Here is a 25,583-nt window from a genome sequence, read left to right as displayed (position 1 = left end):
AAGTAACTTATCCACTCAGTACTGTCTGATTTAAAAAGAAGTAGGGACATTGTAGTGAGACATAAGATAGAGAAGACAGCACTGTAAAAAGGGGAGAGGAAGCTTCATATTCCAAAGCTGGAGAGGGACAGGCCTGGAGGGGAGTGAATCATAGATAAGGGACCATGTGAGAGGAGGGAAGTGGGGCTGGATGGCTGGGGTGGATCCAGACTTGTTACCTGGTAGCTAATCAGAGGGGTAAAGAGGATACAGTCAAACCTGAAATCGCAATAAGGCACTCTTCCACAAAGATTGACAGTGAAAAGACTGGGAGTAGATAGATCAGTGGGGACATGATGCTAGTGTCCAGGAATGAGGTATTGAGATTAAAATAGTGATTTGTCAACAAAGGTCCGTCTAGTCAAGGCTCTGCTTTTTCCAGTGGTCAGGTATGGATGTGAGAGTTGGACTATAAAGAAAGCTGAGTGCCAAAGAATTGATGCTTTTGAACTGTGGTGTTGGAGAAGACTCTTGAGAGTCCCTTGGACTGCAAGGAGATCCAACCAGTCCATCCTAAAGGAGATCAGTCCTGGGTGTTCATTGGAAGGACTGATGTTGAAGCTGAAACTCCATTACTTTGGCCACCTGATGCGAAGAGCTGATTCATTTGAAAAGACCCTGATGTTGGGAAGGATTGACGGCAGGAGGAGAAGGGGACAACAGAGGATGAGATGGCTGGATGGCATCACCAACTCAATGGACATGAGTTTGGGTAAACTCTGGGAGTTGGTGGTGGACAGGGAGGCCTGGTGTGCTGCGATTCATGGGGTCACAAAGAGTCGGATACGACTGAGTGACTGAACTGAACTGAACTGTGGAGAACAAGGGGGCTTCCCTGGTGGCTCAGATGGTAAAGAATCTGGGTTGGGAAGACCCCTGGAGGAGGGCATGGCAACCCTCCTGTATTCTTGCCTGGAGAATCCCCACGGACAGAGGAGCCTGGCAGGCTACAGTCCATGGGGTCGCAAAGAGTTGGACAGGACTGAGCGACTAAGCACAGCACAGCATAGGAGAACAAGGGGGCTTTCCTGGTGGCTTAGTGGTAAAGAACCTGCCTGCAATGCAGGAGCTGCAGGAGACATAGGTTTGATAGCTTGGTTGGGAAGATCCCCTGGAGGAGGGCATGGCAACCCACTGCTGTATTCTTGCCTGGAGAATCCCATGGACAGAGGAGCCTTGGTGGGCTACAGCCCATGGAATTGCAAAGAGTTGGATGTGACTGAACGACAGAAAAACAATAACAAGGAGAACAAGAGGGAAGCAATCAGTGAGAGTGATGCTGGGAAGAAATCAACAGAACTTGACTGTTTGGGTAGGAGGGAGAGATGGTGAAACTGACCTCAGGTTATGGTGCCCAGGCATCTAAGAGGAGAATGGTTCATAAAATATGAACTCCAGAGGAGCCGGCTGCTGCCTCAGCCTTAGCGCTTCTGTGTCTTGTGTGTCCCTTTCACATTTTGTTTCTTAGCCTCATTGCTCTGGTCGAGTTGCCTCAAGGACATCCCTTCCTGTGCAGTGTGTTGTCTGAGAATGGAATTTCCACCCACAGAGATTCCACCCATCCTTCCTGGGTGGAGTCTTTCGCCCTGCTGTTGCTTACATCATCCTTTCCATCCAATTCTGCCCAACGTGTACTTCCCACTTGACACCCTTGTCCCAGTCTGTGTACCTGGAGCCGCCAAGAGTGCAATCTGTTATTCAGAAGTCCCCTCCGAGCCACCATTGACGACGAGCACTGAATCTCCCCAAGCGCTCCAGTTCACCCATTTTGTTATTTTGCCTTCTTGTCCATTATTCATTTTGGTTTGACTTTTTATTTCCTGTGGTGCTCAAGCTCAATCATTCAGTCGTGTCCGACTCTGCGACCCCATGGAGTGTAGCTTGCCAGGCTCCTCCATCCATGGGATTCTCCAGGCAAGAGTACTGGAGTAGGTTGCCATGCCCTTCTCCAGGGCATCTTTCCGACCGAAGGATCGAACTTGCATCTCCGGCGCCTCCTGGGCTGGCAGGTGAGTTCTTTACCACTAAGCCTCCAGGGAAGCCCTGTTATTTCCTGTAACGCTTCATTATTTGAATCAGTGAAATCAGGTACATTTTCATACGTAGGGAAATAAAATGTGTCCCCAGAACTTATTTAAAGGACTATTGTCAAATGTTTGAAAAAAAAAAAATTATCCATTCATTTTCTTGGATTTTCAACTGGAAAACTACTCCTTCATCTTTTGTTCCCTTTTATTTGCTAATGCCAGTACAACTGATTCCACGGAGGAAGTCCAGTGTTTCTGCACACATTCCGTCTTCTATCAAGGATCCTCCTGTCCTTTCCTCCCCTAAAGCTGAGGACACACACACACACACCACACTCAGGAAACTCTCCAGTTCACACACACACCGCACTCGGGAAACTCTCCAGTTCACACACACACCGCACTCGGGAAACTCTCCAGCTCACACACACATTTCACTTGGGAAACTCTTCAGTTCACAAACACACCTCACTTGGGAAACTCTCCAGTTCACACACACACCACACTTGGGAAACTCTCCAGTTCACACACACACCGCACTCGGGAAACTCTCCAGCTCTTAAGGCCCTGCTGTGCAAGGATGATGAATGCCTGCAAAAGCCACACCTTATCTTTCTTTCCAGTCTGTTGCCTGGCCAAGCTTAGTCCAATCACTAAAGCCTGTTTATTAACCATTCCACAAGTCTGACCGCCAGCTCCTCTCACTTTCTCAAGACTTATCTGCCTCTCCATATTCTGTTTACTCAGCCTTTGCATTTTACAGCAAGTCACCATCAACCTTTTGTGAGCCACACAAATGCCGCATGTCACAGATCACGCGCTAAAATCCTAGAAGTAAACAGCAGGCTGTTCGGATTTGCAGTTTACAACTCCCTGGCTGTGTGGTATTAAGCCAACTGTCCCCCTTTCACAAGCTCTTGTGTGACCAGCAGGGAGTTAGACACAAAGAACTTTGGGGTCCTTTCCACTCCAACAGCGGGTGATTTTTCTCATCCCCAGTGGTGGATCTCAGAAAGAAAACACTCTGCAGCTGGCCAGATGCGTCCCATCCACGGGGCCCTCTTTCCTCCCGGCATTTTCCTTTTCTTCCCAAGGCTGCCTCCATGATGGCTGGAATCTCTTACAGACTTGTGGACTTGTGGACTCCTACAGACTCTACCAGGGTCTTCCCTGGTCTGTGGCCCTCAGCCACTTTCCCCAGCACTCTGAACTCTCTCCCTGGCGTTTTGGGAGCCTGAGGCCCAAGAGCAGATTCAGAACCTCCATGTCATTCAGTGCAAACTAACGCAGCTCCTGCTGTCCTTCGGGCTTTCCATCGGCATTGTTCAGAGGTAATTGCTCAGGTAAAACGCCAGGAAAATATCTATCTGCCCATTGGTGCTTCTGGGGAGCTCGTGGGCCAGACTCAGGCCCCTCCCTGTAGCAGGCTCTGCCCTCAGGGCGGTGACTCATAAACCAGGCAGCTGGGATCAGTAGTCACTCCCTCCCAGCTCCCTTACCAGCTTGGAAAAAAAATAAGTTTACAGCTCACACCAACCCAACCCCTTTGCTTCCCCAGTTCCCGGTGCCCAGCCTTCCCGGAAAGAAGAGACAAGACACACTCTTTCACTTACCTACGCTCCCCAAGGGTTCTTCCTTCGGCCCTCACCTCACTCTGGGGATGTTTCCCTGGAAATTCTGCCAAGTGAAGGGATGCTGTGCTTCACCCTCTTCCCAGGAAGAGGCTGGAGAAACTCCCACTCCATAATTGGCATTGGAAACGGGTGGGTTGGAAGAAATGGGTCGAAAGCCATTAGGGATAGAGAATGTTTTCAGTCTACCTGAAACATGACTAACTCTGGCGTCTGTCTTCCTTTAGTTCATTTGCTTGTAACCTTTGGCCCCTTGGCACACCTGATTTCAGGAGATTACGTTAAACAGCAGGCTTTGCACCGCTGCAATCACGCAGCTCCTGAGTCATATTTATAGCAGATGCGGCTCTAAGGTAACTGAGCTGTGTGAGTGATAGGGTCAAGTCACCACCGGCAGAAGGATATTTACCTAGAGGTGTGGACAACCAAGTGCAAGCTCGCCCAGGCCTCAGTGATGTGTCTCCGGGTGGGTGGGTGAGGTTCTGTTTTGTCTATAAACGGCTGCTGCACCAAAATACTGCATTTCTAATCTGACTTCACAAACCAGAAGAAGTTATGATAAGGAGAGCATCACTAAATAGAGACAATTATGGGTCCAAGAGGACACTGGGTTTATTTCAGGGGGATAAGTATGTGTGTGAAAGAAAGAGAGCCAGGGAATGTAACTTCTTTACATTTTCAAAGACTTTTAAACAACTTCTATCCCAAAGACTAATAAAAACAAAACAGGGACCTCCCTGGAGGTCCAGATGTTAAGATTTTGCCTTCCACTGCAGGAGGTACGGGTTCAATTCCTGGTTGGGGAGCCAAGATGCCATGTGCTTCGTGCCCAAAAAGCCAAAACATAAAACAGAAGCGATATTGTGACAAATTCAATAAAAAAACTTTAAAAAATGGGCCACATTAAGAAAAATCTTAAAAAAAAATCAGTCATCCTAGGACCAAAGTCCATTTTACTTTGTGTTGTGGATATAGGAGTTGTTTAAGAGAAAATGAAATCAGGGGAAATAAACACATCTCCAACTGTGAGCCTTCCAGATACTGACATGTAAGCTGATCTTATTAAAGTCATTATAAATGACTGTGACAGCGTAAGTGCTGAACTCTAAGAATCATAACATCACAGTTAGCTCTAAATGAAAAGCTGATGGTGAAAATAACCTTTACAAAACAGCTTTCTAAGTCGTGTGAGTGGATAAAATTGACAGACGGAAATTCAGTGGGGTCAAGAGCCCAAAGGAAGTGACTCAGCATATATCTATAGGATTTTTAAGCTCCAAGCTTGATACAGTTCAGCAAAGGAGCAGTAAATAGGACTCCTAAAGACACTGTGCACGCTTTTCCTCAAAAAAAAAATGCCAACAAAATACCATCTATTGTCATATGCGCCTCAAATGCAGTCTGTCCAGAAAGTGCTGGTTAAGAGTTGTTTTCATAATTTCTCATAAGGAATTGCTAGGTTTCTAATGCACTGATGCCAAGGAGGGGTAAAGAAGAAGAACTTGAGTTAAATTCTGAAAATCTGAAGAAGGAAGGGACAGTATCAAGAACTGTGCCCAACTGTTTGAAACCCAAAGTATAAAAATGTAGTAATTCAATTCAGGAAACGTTCTTCACACCTAAGCTCTTTTGCTGCTGTTGTCGCTTGTTTTTTGTTTTTAAAACAAAGGATCTGAAGACAAGTGGAAATCAATTGTCTCTTAATTTCCCAGATTAGGTGAGGAGAACCTGATTAAACAAACATCTATTAAATACCTCAAGACAGTTTCAGCTTTAATAGAAGTCAGCCTAAGGGGACTCAGAAAGCCTTAGCAACTTCAAGCAAAGAAGCAGTCACTTAACTAAAAACATTTTTTTTTAACATGTATATCATTCAGAAGTTGACATTTTATCTCCCTGGGAAAGTAAAGGAGAGTTTGCCTAGAAAATATAAGGTTGGACAAGGCTCTCTTTGAGTCATACGGCCAGTGTTCAAATACTGGTATGAACAAAAGATCTGGATCAAAATTACTGTTATTGCTATTAAGAAGAATCAGTTGTTAGTTTACATATAATATATACATTTAACATATATTAATACTTAAAAGCTAGCTTTATGAAAAGATGTAAAATCTCAATTGAACTTCTCTCAAGTCATGTCTATTTTAGACTTTTTAGCACTGTCAGACTGTTTAGGATAAATTAGTATTATTCCGAACTTAATTAACTTAATAGTGATAACTTTTCTAAAGATTAAGTAAGCTAACTTACATTTTAGGATGGATTGTAAACAAAATGTGTTATCAAAAGCGATACTGTTATGTCATATCACAGTTAATTGGGTATGAGACCAAATTTAGAGTATTATTCTTACCTTTGTATAAAGCTGCAGTGCAATTCTACCCTGAGGGTCTCTAAAGATAAAGCATGGTAAAGGAAGAGGCAACCCACTCCAGTATTCTTGCCCGGGGAAAGAAATCTCATGGACAGAGGAGCCTGGCGGGCTAGAGCCCATGAGGTCGCAAGAATTGGACGTGACTGAGCAACTAAACCACCGCCACCAAAGATAAAGCCGAGGGGTAGAATGTCCAGGATGGACCACAATGTGCCCACTTAAAAGATGACGGTACCATTGCTGTGTGACGACGCGATATGAGGAAAAAGATGTAAGCGGGGATGTTCTCCACCTGAGAAAGGCAAAGTGATGGGAGATAGAGAATCATGCATCACAGAGTCGGACGGGAGTCTGGAGGTTACGTGGCTCAATTCTGCATTTTGCATTTAAGGAAACCAAGAAGTAGGCAGGCTGCGTCGTGGTGAGGCAGTAACTGGAAGTGAGGTCTTGTGACCTGGATTCTAGGATTCTGCACCATGCTCTTTCTCACACAGAGGCTGACGCAGCGGTGATGACACCCTTCCAGTATCTAAAGTCAAAATATAAAATCATGGAGGGTCTGAGTCGCAGTCCCACATCCACCGAAACTAGCTTAGACCTTAACTTGTGGGTTCAGTTAAAAAAAGGTTTGGAGTTTTCATCACCCATCAACTCATTCTACTTTCTGATACAAACTCTGAGGCCATAACAAGCAGAAAAATTCCCCAAACTCTCCACAGTCAAAGAAAGAATCAGCCACTGACGTAACCCAGTCAGCGTCGTGGCCTTTTATAACATCTGAACCACGGGATCCCATGTTCTGAACCTCACTCAATGCTCAGGAGTCTGGGGAGAAAACACTCGGAGAAGTGCCAACTTTATTAGAGTGAGAGCGTATCACCTCACATAGCCGACGACAGACCCCAGAGACCCAGGCACTGACCTTGCCCAGTAATTACGGGATATCTCCAGGGTTGGAAGATACCTTAAAAGGTCACCGGGTTAACCCTCCCATCTGATTTGTCCATCCTCCTTAAACATCTCCCTCCAGATTCTGTTTAACATACGGCCATGACGGAAACTCTGGTCAGCTCTGAATCTGTACTCTGAAAGCGTTTAGCTGCAGGGCAGGAGAAGTAAAGTTCCTTGGCTTAGGCCCCATGGATCCCTTTTTCTATGAGAAAAGGTTCTCAGAGTCCAGTGCAAAGTCCCTCAAAATCCCCGCACCAAGTACAAAGCACAAAAAAAGAGGAGGCTTGGGACTAGCTCCTGGCAGCTGGGTGTTGTCCTTGGGCTTTAGAAGGCCTAGTTCCTGATGCACAGAAGGCCTCCACCACCGTGTCCTGGGCCAGCCCTGTCCAGGAACATCTCGTCCTTAAGCTCGGGGGTTTCCTCCCAGAAAACGGCTAGGTCTGCTGCTCCACCAGCTGTAGCTTGGCAGTCTTGACTCGGTGGGCTTCCTTCAGGTTCCGTGCGCGGACCTCTGGGTTGGAGATGAACTCTACTTGTTGTAGAGGGAACCAGCCTTGCTCCCCATCGGACAGTCTCACGCCTTCCAGCCAGCCTATGGGCATAGGGTGGGTGGGAAGAAGAATTACCTGCAAAAGACTCACAGTAATTTCCCCCGGACTTCCTTCCTGGACACACTTGTGAATTGAAGGCTAAAGGAACTGGAGAGTCCCCAGCATGGGGAATTCAGCCTCCCAGTGTACTCGCCCCGGCTGCTCTAGGTCTGATACAGTCTATAGCTGCCCACCTCTGAGCCTTCTCCACTCTTATGGGTGAGCTGTATTTCCCCAAAATATATGTTGAAGTGCTAAGCTCAAGAGCCTCAGAATGCAGTCTTATTTGGGAGCAGAGTTGTGGCAGGTATTATTAGTGAGGTTAAGATGACGTCATACCTGAGCAGAGTGTGCTGTTCATTCAGTATAATTGGTTGTTGTTGTTTAGTTGCTAACTGTGTCCGACTCTTTTGTGACCTCATGGACTGTAGCCTGCCAGGCCCCTCTGTCCATGAGGATTCTCCAGGCAAGAATACTGGAGTAGCTTGACACTGCCTTCTCCAGGGGATCTTCCCAACCCAGGGATCGAACCCAGGTCTCCTGCATTGGCAGGTGGATTCTTTACTGCTGAGCCACCTGGGAAGCCCAATCTAATTGGTATCTTTATTAAAAGAGGGAAATTCGGACACCTACACACACACAGAAGGAAGAAATAGAGCTTGGACTGATACTGCCAAAAGCCAAGCCAGCTGGGGCCACCAAATCTGGAAGAAGCAAGGGAAGACCTTTTCCTAGTCTTCAGAGGGAGCACGGCCCGCCCAGCACTTTGACTCTGGACTTCTGGCCTCCAGAACCATGAGAGGATACATTTCTACCCATTTAAGCCACCCAACTTGTGGCACTTTGTTAGAGCAGCCCTAGGAAATGAGGCCGTCCACCCACACCATCCCACTTTCCATACCCAGCCTGTCCCCTGTGGATTCCTCTCTTACCATCACTGCTCTGCTGGGTCACCATCACCACGTCTGCCTTCTCGAGCGCCAACTCGTCATTCTCTCGGGGTTTGTAGGCTCTAAGGCACTGCACTTGTGGGGAGTCTTGGAAGAGAAGACCGTGAGAGGGGTAAGGAAAGGCAGGAACTAGAACGTGAAGGAGGACCTGCAGGGGTGGTAGCTTGAGAGGACTTGGAGGAGGAGAGAGAGTTTAAACTGTTGAAAGTTACACACAGAGAGACAATTGGAAAAGTCTCCATCTTCTCCCAGGGAATGAGATGGGTGATTAAGAGATAGAAATGCCATCACTGAAATGAATCAAAGATTCTCTCTAGTAAAGATGAGTTGAGAAACAGGTTGTGACCGCCTTTTAATAACCACTGTTACAAAGAACTGAGATTCTGCTAAGCACTGAAATCCTCCCTGTGTCTTTCATCTGCATTGGATTCTGAACTCCTGTAAAACTGTCTACGACAAACCATTTATCTTTTACCTAATTGTTCCAAGTTTGTGTTCTGCCTCTCCAACTCCATTGTAAACTCTGAGACTCATTTTTCATTCTTCTCCATGGTACATGTTGTGGGACTAAATGAGACTTATCCAGTGGGCTTCCTGGTATAATCTAAGCACCGCATGCCCTCTCGTTTTGGTTTCCTTTTCTATAAATGACTGAGCTGATCAAGATGACTCAAGGACATTCTGGATTTTCTGTGGTTTTGTGATCCAGGGGAAATTTCCAAAGTTTTGAAGTTCAGAATTGAGAAGCCCCAGAGTATGCCTGACCCACAGTCTTCTATCTTACATGGGTTTATAGCTCTTTACACTTTACCACACTGCACTGGTTCTCTTAGAGACTAAATAGACCATGCACTGTTACCTGTACTTAGCTTGTCTGTATCTCCCATTCACAAGATCACAGCGATGCAGCAAGAATTGTCTTGTTTTCTTTCTCTTCTGAGAAAGTGAAGTGCAGCAGATGGATTGCACACTGAACAGAACTCCATTTATATCCTAGTTCTCCTACATCCTTTCCCAAAGTGCCCTGTATTTGTTTGTTCTTTGGAGTCACTAAAAGCTCAGTGTTCCTTTGAGTTCAGTTCCTCTCTGGATGTAAATTAGAGTACTTGCTGGAGGACAAATATGAGGCTTAACACAGACACTTCCTAATGAGTGGGTCTGCGGGTGCCTGGGGGTGCCTGGAAGCCTAGGGTAGAGGCAGGGTCTCAGGTCATCCTGTACAGGGGAGGGGTGCTCAGGACATATCTACTATATTGCTATACCCCCCAAACCCCACTCCACATGGACTTTCTCCCCCTATTTCCCCAAGACCTTCAAGTCAGTGAAATTTAGGCAAACAAGTAGCAGGATAGACTTAAAGGGATGAATATTCAAAACGAGTGAACTACTGTCCAAGACAAGGAGTGTATGGGGGGTGGGGTGGGGCACTGCCACGGCCATGAGCAGTTTTAAGCAGATGCCTCTTGGTACCACCCAGCCTCCTAAACTGCATCCACAGCAGACTTCTGACCACCCCTCCCTCTCTCTTGGACTCTAACCCACCGTAACACTCCAGAAGGTCCAACTCCTCCCTCGGCATAGCCAAGGCTGAGATCCAGCGAAGCTTTTCACTTCTGAGAAAACAAAGCAGGGGCATGCTTCAGCAGCAGCTCTGGGGGTACAGGACAGGGGCAGGTGATGGGGAAGTGGAGGGACCGTGGGAAAGACTTGTCTAGTTCAGCAATATCCAGGACAAAAATCAGTGGGGCTCTGCTGGGATGGAAATTTGACCAGATCATGAATTACACTTTCATGTGTCTTGTCACCATTTCTCTTTCTCTTTCTTTTTCCAAGCTTACCCGCTTAAGGACATCTTGTGTCTTTCAAGTAGAGGTATAAAGTCAATGTCAATTGTGTGTATGTAGATTTTCCATTTGGGGAAGTCTACTGAGTGAAATGTTCAGCTCAGTTGAGCTTCCCTCTGCCACTCTGCATACTTTTTGACACTCTGCCCACCTTCCTTCAGTCAAGATCTCAGAGACGAAATTATTCTGTAATCATAACTGGGTCAGGTAGCTGTATCTACCTTTTTTTTTGGTCATGTAATAATGGGTTGGTCAAAAAGATTGTTCGGGTTTTTCCATGTTATAGAAAACTCCAAACGAACTTTGTGGCCAACCCAATATGATCTGAGCCTAATTCTGTAATTATCTGAAGGTTTCTGTACTATCTGAGCCTCTGCCTCCAACCACGCTGGAGTAACTGAGAGCTGACACTATCACTGTTCCAGGAAGATGCTACCCAAAGTACTAGACAAAGAATGTGAGTCTGTATCCGATGATCTGGCTTTGGTGATATTTTGCACCTGTACAGCCCCTCTGTCCTGTAAGTGAGGGTAGGCATTACTGATCCTACCCTGAAGTGTCTTCCAATGGGACAAAATCGTAAAGCATCTACAACGTGAGGACCCTCGGACCACTAGGTGTCAGGTCAAACGTTTCAAAGAGGAGGTTTCTTATATCTTCTGTAACAGCTGTAATAGCTACAACTGTTCATTATGGTAGGTACTATGTACCAGACTTTGAGACATTATTTTGAATACTCTTTGCACTGCAGGCATGGGTGAATATATTTTATTAATATTATTATTATTAAAGAGATGAGCCAATCATAGTTCTCAACACTATGAATTTCTGTTCAACAGAGGACTGGGTGGGAAGATGGCAGCAAAGAAAGCTAAAGGCACCCAGTGCTTATCTAATTCATGGCTTATTCACGCATACACCCTCCAGCCATGGGCACTGAGGAATTTCTGGCTCATACACATTCAGTCGTGGATGTCAGTAAACCAATTATGCACTTTGTCCTTCTTAGCATAACAGATGCTAAGCCTTGGCGGTAACAGCGACTTAACACCTTCTCTCACCCCAGGCTCCTCAAAGTCATCTATCAGCTCTAGGAGTTTGGGTTTAGCTGGTCTGTAGATGCTCCCTGGTCCAAAACGGACTGACTGGTGCTGTAGCTGTTTTCTGGATATGTTTTCTGCCCTGATCCCTCTTCCTTGCCCGACTTCCCCCTTCCCTCCCCACAGCTCCCCTGAGCAGCCCCATCTCACTGGGTCTCTGTGCGGAGGAGGAACTCGGCCTGGGAGCCCTGGGCGTTGCGCCGCAGGAAGAGTCGGAAGAGGTTTTTGTGAGCTCCATGCAGCTTCATTTCACACTTTTCCCCACGGACGGCAGAGAAGGGAGCATGGTCGAATACCAGGAATCGGCTACCCCTGAAAAACACAAGGCTTTTTAGCCTGACGCTGGGGTGCTTGGACTTCATCCACCCGCTTATCTTTACAATTCAAAATCCCTGTCCTTAGCATGTTCAGCCTGTAAATTCTCATCTCCTCATGCTAAGATGGTGTCAGCGTGCCCCTGGAAGGGATCTGTCAATGGCTTGGCAAACTACGTAGCCAGGGCAATGGATGTTCACCACTATAACGAGTTGAAGAAACAGAACCAATATAAAGTTTCTAAGGACCAGAGTTAGGATCTGGAACTGGCTAAGTATTGCTAAGCTAGTAGGCTGAGCTCAGCCCAGAATGTGTGTTAGTTGCTCAGTCGTGTCTGACTCTTTGCAACCCTATGGGCTGTAGCCCACCAGGCTCCCCTGTCCATGAGGATTCTCCAGGCAAGAATACTGGAGTGGGTTGCCATTTCCTTCTCCAGGGAATCTTCCCGACCCAGGGATCGAACCCAGGTCTCCTGCATTGCAGACAGATTCTTTACCATCCGAGCTACCAGGGAAGCCCAGAGATAACATACTTATTCAAAAAAGTGATAAAGCCTAATACGCTGCATTTTGTCATGCCTGTAACATGGTCGAGGTCCTCCTGGGTGATCTTGGGATATAATTCAGTGGGATCCCCCTCTTTGGCTTTGGATCTTTCTTCCTCTTCTCTAGGTCATGACCAGGACTCCATGGGGCAAACCATTGAGAAGGTTCCTCTATAGGACCAGGACCCTGCTCTGTCCCCTTTAGCCCTTCCCTCTCGCCTCATCCCACTTCCCCCTCGTGTTCTGGCCTCCCATTCCAGTCACTGACTCTCGGGGCCGAGACAGCAACAGACAGTCGTTGAAGAGGTGCAGGTGGACCGGGCGGGTGGTCAGCTTCCTCCGCAGCGCCTGGGAGACGCTGAGCTCCAGGGCCGTCAGCTCCCCACTCTTCACCAGCCAGCGCGATTGTGAAATGAGCGGGAATATCTATACGGAGCAGGAAAGAGAAAGTAGGTGGCGTCACACACAGGATACGCACGAGGCTTTCTCCCAGGCCAGCCTTCATCACCATGCCTCTTCCTCTGAAGTCCCACCACCGACAGTGATCCCTTCACATCTTCCTCCTTGCTCACAGCCCATCCACTTAAATTCTGCTTCTCTCTGAAACATCTGACTGCCGCTGTCTCCTGACTACTGCTGGGTGGCTCCCAGGTCCCCAGCTCATGCAAATGGAAGATGCCCTAAGGTTCAACCCAGGAGAGTGACTCCATGAGACTGCTCAGCTGTGGAAACTAGAACTGAAGAAGAGATGGGAGAATCTGACTGGGACGGGGGGACGATGCCCCAGAGCTGAGACCAGTATATGATGTGTCTCGTAGAAGTTAAGGGTTAGGGTGCTTCTGACGTCTGTTCTTTCTTTGATTATAACCTGAGACATGAGAGGAGCAGTCAGAAACAGATGTGGATGAGAATACAGAGAACTCAGTGGGGTCTGCCTGGAATTTGCATAACATTAAGGGTGCTGGACACCGATGAACATGTAGATGAGGGATTTTCGTCTCCTCTGGGGAGGTAAGGATAGTATCTGAATCGAAATTTGAACGTGGAATGTCTATTTTAAATCTGGATTTGGATGCCAGATTTTAGCCCTATATCTGGATTCAATTTTATATTGCCTTGGTTAGACCAGATGGAGATGTGATAAAATACTGAATAATTCAACTACCAAAAGTATATCCTTATAAAGGTATACATTGATAAGTTCTCTCTCTTCTGCCCAGGTGTCAAAGGTACTCTCTCCCCGTCCGGTAACCACTGTCCTTTATTTCTTAGTTATCTTTCCAGAGTTTCTTTATGAATACACAAGCAAATACATATAGATTTTTATCCTACTTTTTCACCAAAAGTAAGATACTGCAATACATATACAGTTGCATCTTCCATTTTCCCCTTAACAATATTATCATGGAGATTGAACTTTGCTGTGTGACTCAGGGAATTCAAACCAGGGCTCCGTAAAAACCTAGAAGGGTGGGATGGGGAGGGAGAATGAAGAGGGAGGGAACATATGTATACCTACAGCTGATTCATGCTGATGCTTGGTGGAAACCAGCACAATATTGTAAAGCAATTATCCTTCAATTAAAAATAAATAAATTATACATATAAAAAAAGAAGTAGGCATGCGGGTATTCCAGAAATAGGGCAGAAGAGAAGATGTGCAGCAAGGAGCTTACAGGCTGGGATACTGTGAGCGAGACTGGTTCTGTGTTAGAAGGTGACCCATGGGGACCTGAGGGACGAACTTACTTTGCACTCAAACTCAATCTTCTGGCTCAGGTAGATCAGCTCCTCCGTCCGTCGCATCCTCTGGACATTGTTATTGCAGTCTCGGATCAGCTGTGTGTTTAGCAGGGCAAGGAGAGAGGAAGAGAACCATGTTAAGAGGCTTTAGCTTGAAGTCCCCTGCAAGAAATCTGGAAACTGGCTGTGATAGCTCTCATCGTTCTACTGGCCTGGAACTGAGCAAAGACAGGGCAAGGATGATGGCCTACTTTGTGGAGACCTGCTAGAACATTCCTGGCTGTGTCAAAGGAAGATGTAAACTGGGGGTTGTCCCTCCGTGTGGACTGTCCTTGCAGCTGGCAGGCGTGAATGCTTGGAGGTTTGGTGGGTACAGTGAGGCAGCTGAGCGATTGCATTGGCCAGGATCTGTGCCTCCTGGTGTCATGGGCCGGGGCAGGGGCAGACTTCTCTGAGAAGGACAATCAGGGAGTCCGAGCAGGGATGGTGGCCGCCTACCTCCTCCAGGGCATGGTGTGCTTTCGTGGCCTCTGCTTCCTCTGCGGAGCCGGGCTGTGTTCTCTTCAGAATGTTCTATAGAACAAGGCGTAGGCAGGAGGCAGGTGGAGAAAGGGATGGGCAAAGGGGAGGAAGAGGTCAATGGAGACGGTCAGGAACCAAACTGTAGCAGCCAACCTTTCTGGGAAAGGAGGGAGGGGGCCGTGGGGAGATGACTCACTGTCTACCAGGCGTGGGAGCATGGCACAAGGAGGGACCAGCCTTTGGGTTCAGGGGAGCGGGCTGAAGGGGGATTTGCAGTACCTGGAGCAGGAGCTTGAGACGGGTGATGCGCTGGAAAGGCAGAATCAGGAAGGACTTGAGGGAAAGGCGCTGGCAGATGGGGGCACTCTCCAGCTTCTCCAGGACCTCTCGGAAACTGCTGTTGCTGTTCCTGCAGGGCAGGGAGCCTTGGGTGAGGAGGGGCACAGGGCATATGCGGGACACAGTGAAGGCACGAGGCGTAGGGGCTCAATGGAACGTCTGTAGGTAGAGAAAGACCAGTGGGGACCCAATGCAGAGGAGACCCACGGGGGATGGCTGGGGGAATCCTGGAAGTCAGGTGGGGGGGGGGGGCAATCGCAGGGTAGGCACAAGAGCATGTGCTCTCAGGGTGGCACGCTGGGCTGGCTACTGGGGGTCACTGCAGGGCCCTTGTGGGGACCGAATGGGAGAGCAGGTCTCACAGCAGGCTTTGGAAGGTGCGTTCCTGGTAGGTCTGGTTGGTGACATAAGGCAGGTAGACCCGACGGAAGTTGGGGGCATGGTTCAGGACCACATCACACACTTGGAAGGTGAAGATGTTGTTCTCAAAGTTCTCTTCCAGGTCAGAAAGGAACCTGCACAGAGTTGAAACAAGTCTCGTGAGACCTGTGGGTCTCAAGTGAGGAGTCGGCTGACCCCTGTTGTAGCTTGAGCTTGGAACTTCTTCTCTCCATCAATCAATAACGTCTACTGACTGTCCTTAGTTCTAGAGTCCTTGTCACGCACCAGGGTTCTCTCTGTTGCTACTCTGCCCCTGATCTAAGTCTCTGGTTCTAATAGTCCATGTCTTGTCCTTCTTTTCATCTGGTTCTGATTTTCTGATTGTCAGCTGTTTCCCATCTCATCTCCTGGAGAAGGGAATGGTTACCCACTCCAGTATTCTTGCCTGGGAAATCCCATGGACGGAGGAGCCTGGTGGGCTACAATCCATGGGGTTGCAAAGAGTTGGACATGACTGAATACGCAGGCGCCTCATCTCCAATGCTGTGCACACCCCCAGGACATCCAAAACCTCCATCCAGGGAGCATTTCTTACTCATTTATCCATTAATGTTCCCATCCACCTGCACTCCTTCTCCTCTCCTTGCTCTCCCTATCCCTACAGCCTCTGGGAATCATGCAGGGAGCAATGAGAGGGCTCTGAAAATGGAAAAACCCAATGAGAGGTTTACAGGCTAAGAGCATGAGGCTGAGTGAGTGGTCTCTGGGAGAAGGGGATGCTCACATGGTGCTGACGTCACGCACATCCTGCAAACGAGAGAAGAGCCATTGGTGATCCTGGTTGGAAAGGGTGGCCCGGAGCTGCTCTGAATGTTGGAAGTGATCCACAGCTATATGCAAACTGCGCAGGTAGGAGGCCTCTGACACAATCAGCTCAAATTTGGCCTAAGAGGTTAGGGAGGAGGAAGACTAATTAGAAACATTTATTGAATCCCTGGCGCATGTTAGCCACTGTGTAATATTTTAGGGATAGAGCGGTACACATGACACATCTTATTAGAGTTCACAGTCAATACCAGAATCCAACCTGATCTCAAGAGACAGAGCATTTGAAGCTGAGTGAAAGACATGTGCAGACTCTCAGGTGGAAGAGAAAATGCGGCTTTCAGGAAACTCAGATACACTGAGTATCAGTGAAAGCAAGGGTATCAAAGGAGAGGACGCTGGACAGGCAAACAGTGAGGAGGTCTGAGGATTGTCTAAACGAGGTAAGACATGACAATGGGGAAACGCAAAGAGCCTTTATGTAGGGGGATAACTTAGTCTAATTTGTTTTATATGAAGATATATCTGAGTACACCATGGAGAAAAGATCAGAAGGGGCAAGAAAGACACATGAGGAAACCGTGATAGTAACTCCAGAGGAGAGATGAAGGCTTAAAGAGCCATGAGGATGGAGAGATATATGCCAATTTCATAATGATATAGGAGGGGGATTTGGAAGCACCTGGTTATCTGCTAGAAACAGAGGCCAAAAGAACAAGAAGAGTCACAGCTAATGCCTGTTTTTGAGTTTGGTAACTGGGGCTTCTTCCCTGGGGACTCAGAGGGTAAAGAATCTCTTTTCAATGTAGAAGACCTGGGTTTGATCCCTGGGTCAGGAAGATCCCCTGGAGAAGGAAAGGGCTACCCACTCCAGTATTCTTGTCTGGGAAGTCCCATGGACAGAGGAGCCTGGCGGGCTACAGTCCATGGGGTTGCCAAGAGTAGGACATGACTGAGAGACTAACACACTTCAACTGGGTGAGTGATAGAGTTCCTAAATGATCTAGAGATCTCTGGAAGAGGAATAGATTTAGGTGATGAAGGTAACTTGGGGTTTGAGGAGCAATGGAAGGAAGCAGGATATTTGAGGTTTAGATGGTGCAATTGTGGTTTAATGGAAACATTCCAATTGTTGGGAAGTTCTAGCAGGAGGCACAATGACTCACAGCCCTGTTCTCTAGCTGGGCTGCTCAAGTTCATCACCCAAGCATGCAGCTTCAAGACAGATGCATGGACAGAAAAGAGAAAGGGCACGCACACACCTGGGAGATGACGTGGATAACTAATGGCATGGCTGGAGGCCACTCACACACAGCACTTCACATGCATCCTGGCTCAAATATTCACTCATTCATTATATGGCTTTGGGTGGCTCATTTAACCTCTCTGAACCTCAGGTTTCTCGTCTGTGTTGATACAGTGGCCCCCTCCTCACAAAAAAAAAAAAAAAAAAAAAATTGTGACAGGCAAAAGAAATGGAGTCAGTGAAAGCACCTTTTCCCAGAAGTGCTAATTCAGGAAAGGAATGTATGTGTATAAGCACAGAGGCTTTTCTTCTCAGAAACGTGAGGCCCGCGCTGGCCCAGGAATGCTGGCAGACTTCCTTGAATTCTGGTGTTGGTGAAAGAGCTATAGGGTTCATATCACCTGCCCACTCATTGGCCCACACATATGGGCCAACTAGTGATTTTCTAAATATCTCCCGCATGCTTTAAAAGTTGGGGTCAGCACAAGGCGCTCAGGTCTGAGCTTCAAAAAAACCTAAAAATGTTTACCTATTTAGCTTGGTAAAAGCACTGTTGTTATAAGTCCTTACAGCCAAAATTTTACTCCTTCCCACTTCCCACATAGGGGGAAGACTATGGTACTAACATGCATCAAACTATGTACCAGATGGGCTTCTCTGGTGACTCAGGGTTTAAAAACCCACCTGCCAATGCAGGAGATGCGGGTTTCGATCCCTGTGTTGGGACGATCCCCTGGAGAAGGAACACTCCAGTATTTTGGCCTGGGAAACACCATGCACAGAGGAGCCTGGCAGGCTACAGTCCATGGACTTGCAAAGAGTTGGATACAGCTTGGTGACTAAACAACAACAATGTACCAGACACCATGCTCAGGGTTATATGAGCACTCTTTCACTTAAACCATTCAGCAACTCTTCAAAGTAGTCATTATCATCCTTGATTTTTAGATGAGGAAACAGATTTACTCATTATATAACTTGAGGTTATACTGCTGCTACTGCTGCTGCTGCTGCTGCTAAGTCGCTTCGGTCGTGTCCGACTCTGTGCGACCCCAGAGACGGCAGCCCACCAGGCTTCCCCGTCCCTGGGATTCTCCAGGCAAGAACACTGGAGTGGGCTGCCATTTCCTTCTCCAATGCATGAAAGTGAAAAGTGAAAGTGAAGTCGCTCAGTCATGTCCGACTCTTAGCGACCCCATGGATTGCAGCCCACCAGGCTCCTCTGTCCATGGGATTTTCCAGGCAAGAGTACTGGAGTGGGGTGCCATCGCCTTCTGCTAGTAAATGGTAAATATAGGATTCAAACTCAGGTCAGTTTGACTTGAAACTAAACAGTACATATTTTGTATATAGTGTCAGGAAATGTTCTAAGCTCATTCTTTTACGTGGAGCTGTCCAGTTTTCCTAGCATCACTTGTGAAGACACCACTTATGTCTTTAACTCCATTACATAGACTCGCCTCCTTTGTAATAGATTAATAGACCATAAAATAAAGGAAAACAGTGACAGACTTTATTTTCTTGGGCTCCAAAATTACTGCAGATGATGACTACAGCCATGAAATTAAAAGGTGCTTGCTCCTTGGAAGAAAAGCTATGACAAAGGTAGACGGTGTATAAAAAAGCAGAGACGTCACTTTGCTGACAAAGGTCCGTCTAGTCAAAGGTATGATTTCTCCAACAGTCATGTATGGATGTGAGAGTTGGACCATAAAGAAGGTTGAACACCGAGGAATTGATGCTTTTGAACTGTGGTGTTGGAGAAGACTCTTGAGAGTCCCTTAGACAGCAAGAAGATCAAACCAGTCAATCTTAAAGGGAAACAGTCCTGAATATTCATTGGAAGGACTGACGCTGAAGCTGAAAACCCAATACTTTGGCCACCTGATGTGAAGAGCCTACTCATTGGAAAAGACCCTGATGCTGGGAAAGATTGAAGGCAGGAGGAGAAGGGGAAAACAGGATGAGATGTTTGGATGGCATCACTGACTCAATGGACATGAGTCTGAGCAAACTCAGGGAGATGGTGATGGACAGGGAGGCCTGGTGGGCTGCAGTCCATGGGGTCACAAAGAGTCCAACACAACTGAGCAACTGAACAGCAACAACAAATAGGCCATAAGTGGATGCATTCAGTTCTGGGCTCTCTACTCTACATTGATCTATGTATCTGTTTTAGTGCCAGTACAATACTGATTACTGAAACTTTGCAGGATAGTCTGAAATCAAGGAGCATGACACCTCTAGCTTATTCTTTTTTCCTCAAAATTCCTTTGCAATTTGGGGTCTTTTGTGGTTCCACATAAATTTTAGTCTATAGAACAGACTATAAAAAATAAATTTTAGCGTTATTTATTCTAGTTCTGTGAAAAATGTCATGGGTCTCTTGATAGGGATTACATTATATACCAACTCAAAATGAATTAAAGACCTAAATGTAAGACCAGAAACCAAAAAATGCCTAAAAAACATAGGCAGAACACTCTTTGACATAAATTGTAGCAATATGTTTTTGGATCTGTCACCTAAGGCAAAATAAATAAAAGCAAAGATAAACAAATGAGGCCTAATTAAACCTAAAACCTTTGGCATAGCAAATGAAACCACTGACAAACAAAAAGACAACCTATTGCAAATTATGTGATTGACAGTGGCTTAACACCCAAAGTATATAAACAGCTCATAAAACTCAATACCAAAAAAGCAAACAACCTGATTAAAAAATAGACAGATGACCTGAATAGACATTTCTCCAAAGAAGATATACAGATAGCCAACAGGCACATGAAGAAATGCTTAACACTGCTAATCATCAGAGAAATGGCAATCAACATTATAAGAAATCACCTCACACCTGTCAAATGGCCATCATCTAAAGGTCTACAAATAACAATTATTGGCAAAGATTTGAAGAAAAGAGAATCCTAGCACAGTGTTGCTGAGATTGTAAATAGGTGCAGTCACTATGGAAAACATTATGGTAGTATCTCAAAAAACTAAAAATAGAACTAACATATGATTCAGGAATTCCACTCCTGGGTATATATCAAAGAAAATGAAAACACTAATTCAAAAAGATTAATGTACCCCAATGTTCATACCAGCTCTATTTACAAGAGCCAAGATATCAAAACAACCTAAGTGTCTATCAACAGATGAATGGATAAAGAAGATGTAGTATACATACATACATACAAATACACACACACACACACACACACACACAATGGAATATTACTTGGCCATAAAAATAATGAAATCATGCCATTTCCAACAACATGGATGGAAAGAGTATTATGCTTAGTGAAATAAGTTAGAAAGAGAAAAACAAATAGTCTATGTTCTGTAGACTACTGTATGTGGAACCTAAAAATAAAACAAATATATGTATATAATAAAAAAGAAACAGACTCGCATATATGAGAACAACTAGGATCACCAGTGCGGATAAGGAAGAGGAGAAGGGCGAGATAAGCCTTTGAGATTAAGAGGTAAACACTATTATGTATAAAATAAATAAGCAACAGGATATATTGCACAGCACAAGGAAATATAGCCATTATTTTCTTATAACTTTAAATAAAAAATAACCTATAAAAATACTAAACCACTAATATAATACTGTAAATCATTTATACTTCAATAAAAAGAGAGACAAACATTTTTTGACTGACTACTATGCACTAGGAACTTTTTAAAAATTATTTTTCAATTGAAGTATAGTTGATTTACAATGTTTCAAGTGTATAGCAGAGTACAGAATTCAGTTACACACACATATATATACACATGCAAAATACATATGTATATACATACATATTTCTGCTTTATTGACTATGCCAAAGCCTTTGACTGTGTGGATCACAATAAACTGTGGAAAATTCTCAAAGAAATGGGACTATCAGACCACCTGACCTGCCTCCTGAGAAATATGTATGCAGGTCAGGAAGTAACAGTTAGAACTGGACATGGAACAACAGACTGGTTCCACATAGGAAAAGTAGTATGTCAAGGCTATATATTGTCACCCTGCTTATTTAACTTATATGCAGAGTACATCATGAGAAATGCTGGACTGGAAGAAGCACAGCTGGAGTCAAGATAGCCGGGAGAAATATCAATAACCTCAGATACGCAGATGACACCACCCTTATGGTAGATAGTGAGGAGGAACCAAAAAGCCTTTTGATGAAAGTGAAAGAGGAGACTGAAATAGTTGGCTTAAAGCTCAACATTCAGAAAACTAAGATCATGGCATCAGGTCCCATCACTTCATGGCAAATAGATGGGGAAACAGTGGCCGACTTTATGTTTCTGGGCTCCAAAATCACTGCAGATGGTGACTGCAGCCATGAAATTAAAAGACACTTACTCCTTGGAAGGAAAGTTATGACCAACCTCAGTTCAGTTCAGTTCAGTTGATCAGTTGTGTCCAACTCTTTGCAACCCCATGAATCGCAGCACACCAGCCGTCCCTGTCCATCACCAACTCCCGGAGTTCACCCAGACTCACGTCCATTGAGTCAGTGATGCCATCCAGCCATCTCATCCTCTGTCGTCCCCTTCTCCTCCTGCCCACAATCCCTCCCAGCATCAGAGTCTTTTCCAATGAGTCAACTCTTTGCATGAGGTGGCCAAAGTACTGGAGTTTCAGCTTTAGCATCATTCCTTCCAAAGAAATCCCAGGGCTGATCTCCTTTAGAATGGACTGGTTGGATCTCCTTGCACTCCAATGGACTCTCAAGAGTCTTCTCCAACACCGCAGTTCAAAAGCATCAATTCTTCGGCACTCAGCCTTCTTCACAGTCCAACTCTCACATCCATACATGACCACTGGAAAAACCATAGCCTTGACTAGACGGACCTTTGTTGGCAAAGTAACATCTCTGCTTTTGAATATGCTATCTAGGTTGGTCATAACTTTCCTTCCAAGGAGTAAGCGTCTTTTAATTTCATGGCTGCAGTCACCATCTACAGTGATTTTGGAGCCCCAAAAAATAAAGTCTGACACTGTTTTCACTGTTTCCCCATTTATTTCCCATGAAGTGATGGGACCAGATGCCATAATCTTAGTTTTCTGAATGTTGAGCTTTAAGCCAACTTTTTCACTCTCCACTTTCACTTTCATCAAGAGGCTTTTGAGTTCCTCTTCACTTTCTGCCATAAGCGTGGTGTCATCTGCATATCTGAGGTTATTGATATTTCTCCTGGCAATCTTGATTCCAGCTTGTGCTTCTTCCAGTCCAGCATTTCTCATGATGTACTCTGCATATAAGTTAAACCAGCAGGGTGACAATATACAGCCTTGACGTACTCCTTTTCCTATTTGGAACCAGTCTGTTGTTCCATGTCCAGTTCTAACTGTTGCTTCCTGACCTGCATATAGGTTTCTCAAGAGGCAGGTCAAGTGGTCTGGTATTCCCATCTCTGAGAATTTTCCACAGTTTATTGTGATCCACACAAAGGCTTTGGCATAGTCAATAAAACAGAAATAGATGTTTTTCTGGAACTTTCTTGCTTTTTCCATAATCCAGCGGATGTTTGCAATTTGATCTCTGGTTCCTCTGCATTTTCTAAAACCAGCTTGAACATCAGGAAGTTCTCGGTTCAAGTATTGCTGAAGCCTGGCTTGGAGAATTTTGAGCATCACTTTACTAGCATGTGAGATGAGTGCAATTGTGTGGTAGTTTGAGCATTCTTTGGCATTGCCTTTCTTTGGGATTGGAATGAAAACTAGACAGCATATTAAAAAGCAGAGACATTACTTTGCCAACAAAGGTCCGTCTAGTCAAGGCTATGGTTTTTCCAGTAGTCATGAATGGATGTGAGAATTGGACTATAAAGAAAGCTAAGCACTGAAAAATTGATGCTTTTGAACTGTGGTGTTGGAGAAGACTCTTGAGAGTGCCCTGGACTGCAAGGAGATCCAACCAGTCCATCCTAAAGAAGATCAGTCCTGGGTGTTCATTGGAAGGACTGATGCTGAAGCTGAAACTCCAATACTTTGGCCACCTAATGCGAAGAGCTGACTCATTCGAAAAGACACTGATGCTAGGAGGGATTGGGAGCAGGAGGAGAAGGGGACGATAGAGGATGAGATGGTTGGATGGCATCATCGACTCAATGGACATGAGTTTGGATAAACTCCAGGAGTTGTTGATGGACAGGGAGGCCTGGCATGCTGCAGTCCATGGGGTTGCAAAGAGTCAGACATGACTGAGCGACTGAACTGAACTGACTGATACATACATATGCATACACACCTATATATTCTTTTACAGATTCTTTTCCATTATAGGTTATTACAAAATATTGAATATAGTCCCCGATACACAGTTAGTCCTTGTTTATAACTTTATATATAGTAGTGTGCATCTACTAAACCCAAGCTCCTAATTTATACTCTTTCTTGGTAACTATAAATTTGTTTTCTATGTCTGTGAGTATGTTTGTATACACACCACATCTTCTTTAGCCCTTCATTTGTTAATGGACATGTAGGTTGCTTCCATGTCTTGGCCATTGTAAATCGTACTGCTATAAATACTGTAAATAGAATTTAGAATTCTGATTCTCCCAGAAATTCTTTGCAACCAAGTTTTACAAACGAAACAGAAGCTTGGAAAGATCAAGTATTGGGCTAGCCAAAAAGTTTATTTGGATTTTTCCTTAACATCTTATGGAAAATCCTGAATGAACTTTTTGGCCAGCTCAATAATTTGGCCCAAGTTAAATAGCTAGTATATATTAAAGTGGGTCCAGGTCATTTAAGCCAGAACCGAAATGCTTAAACATTGTTCCAGAATGCCTCTCCATTGTGCAATGTCATCTTTCCAGGAAGAAAGGTTTAACCCATATTTTAAATTGATTTTTAAGATAAGCACTCCATGTAAAATATATTAATGACAGTAACTTAACATGAGACCAACAGCCTTTACTGTAGTCTTGCTAATGGAAGGAAGGACCAAGCAGAGCTTGATGGTCATTCAAAAGCTTCTATGAAACCCATGAACCACAGAACAGCTGCAAGGGCCACTCACCAAGGCAACACCAAAAAGCCCCTGCATGTGTCTTGGTTGAAGAGGAAAACTTCAGTGTAGGCTGAACCTTTGGTTGAAGAGGGAAATTTAAGTCTAGCCTGAAGCTAGACTAATGAGATTGAGTGTATACTTCTCCCATCAAATTCAGGGGCATGGTCACTTTGTATGAGCTCAGACCAATAGCACGGAGCAGTAAATGGTTGATGGAGTGAGGAGGAGGTAGATAGGAGGGAGAGTGGTGATGTTCACAAAGCAACTCGAACCCAGCAAGCTGGGGGTGACCCAGTGTCATGGTGGTGAGTGTGGTAGGGACACCCCGGTCATGGTGGTGGTGGTGGTGGTGGTGAGTAGGAGACATGGACGTGAACAGAGGAGACCCCGCTTTCCCTTCTGCAGCCCCTGCCCCACCCCACCCTGGTGGTACCTCCTGGAGCTTCTGGTCTTCATGGGTCATGGAGAGCAGCACGGTGCTATTGCGCACCACAGGGATCTCCTGCCACAGGGAGCCGCTGGAGGCCATGGAGAGGCGACGCAGGTAGGACTCCGAGGAGACAAGGGCCTTTCGGGGCTGCCGGGGCGAGATGGGCCCCGGTGATTCCGTCAGGCTGTCCAACCGCTGCTGGCTCTGAATCTCCTTGTTCAGAAACACATCACTGTACTCCTGGTAAAGCAGCTGAGCTACAGGGGTGAAGAGGTGCAGGAGAGGGAGAGAATTAGGGAGATAGGGAGTTGAGGCTCCGAAACAGGTCACCAAGCCCCGTGGCTCTCCTGGCATGTCTCCCTACAGTTGGCCAAGTCCCACTGCTGATGACTACGAACCCCTCTCCGGCTCAGGAAGAACACTCACGCAGGTCCACAGTCATATTTCAAGGTACTCACAGGAGTTGATAAGCTTGGAGCACCGTCTTGAAAAGTTTCCCATCACCTCCTTTGGCTTTTTCTCCCTGTGGGATAAAGAAGGGCTCCATGGTGTTTGCTGGCCATCAGACATGGAGAAGCCCCAAGTGACGATAAATAAGATAATCTCTGACCACTGGGACATGTGCTAGAATATCAAGGCCAAAGCCTCTGGAGAGGCAAGCTGTAGCCTGACACATTTCTGCATAGTTCGACGCTCTTATG

General features: G+C 45.8%; 1 protein-coding gene across 2 annotated transcripts in view; it reads right to left on the bottom strand.

Annotated features, from left to right (window-relative positions):
- Window positions 1–6,910: 6,910 nt before the first annotated feature.
- The window catches only part of ARHGEF5 (Rho guanine nucleotide exchange factor 5), a 30,649-nt gene continuing 11,976 nt past the window's right edge, over window positions 6,911–25,583 (bottom strand). Inside the window, exons 4-15 of one of the 2 annotated variants that reach the window (XM_005205839.4) lie at window positions 25,341–25,405; window positions 24,886–25,139; window positions 16,135–16,295; window positions 15,332–15,484; window positions 14,910–15,039; window positions 14,607–14,681; window positions 14,115–14,204; window positions 12,634–12,791; window positions 11,657–11,818; window positions 10,105–10,175; window positions 8,545–8,649; window positions 6,911–7,614 (exon numbers count right to left, since the gene is read on the bottom strand). In XM_005205839.4, coding sequence (XP_005205896.1) covers window positions 7,457–7,614; window positions 8,545–8,649; window positions 10,105–10,175; window positions 11,657–11,818; window positions 12,634–12,791; window positions 14,115–14,204; window positions 14,607–14,681; window positions 14,910–15,039; window positions 15,332–15,484; window positions 16,135–16,295; window positions 24,886–25,139; window positions 25,341–25,405 — 1,582 coding nt within the window. In that variant the 3' untranslated portion in view covers window positions 6,911–7,456. The remainder of the gene's footprint in view (window positions 7,615–8,544; window positions 8,650–10,104; window positions 10,176–11,656; window positions 11,819–12,633; window positions 12,792–14,114; window positions 14,205–14,606; window positions 14,682–14,909; window positions 15,040–15,331; window positions 15,485–16,134; window positions 16,296–24,885; window positions 25,140–25,340; window positions 25,406–25,583) is intronic. The other variant, NM_001110075.2, reaches the window with a different exon arrangement.

Source organism: Bos taurus, chromosome 4 (genome assembly GCF_002263795.3).
Source record: "Bos taurus isolate L1 Dominette 01449 registration number 42190680 breed Hereford chromosome 4, ARS-UCD2.0, whole genome shotgun sequence".
In the NCBI taxonomy this organism is placed as follows: domain Eukaryota; kingdom Metazoa; phylum Chordata; class Mammalia; order Artiodactyla; family Bovidae; genus Bos; species Bos taurus.
Note: the sequence above shows the minus strand (reverse complement) of the source record. Positions and strands in the feature narration are given on the sequence as shown.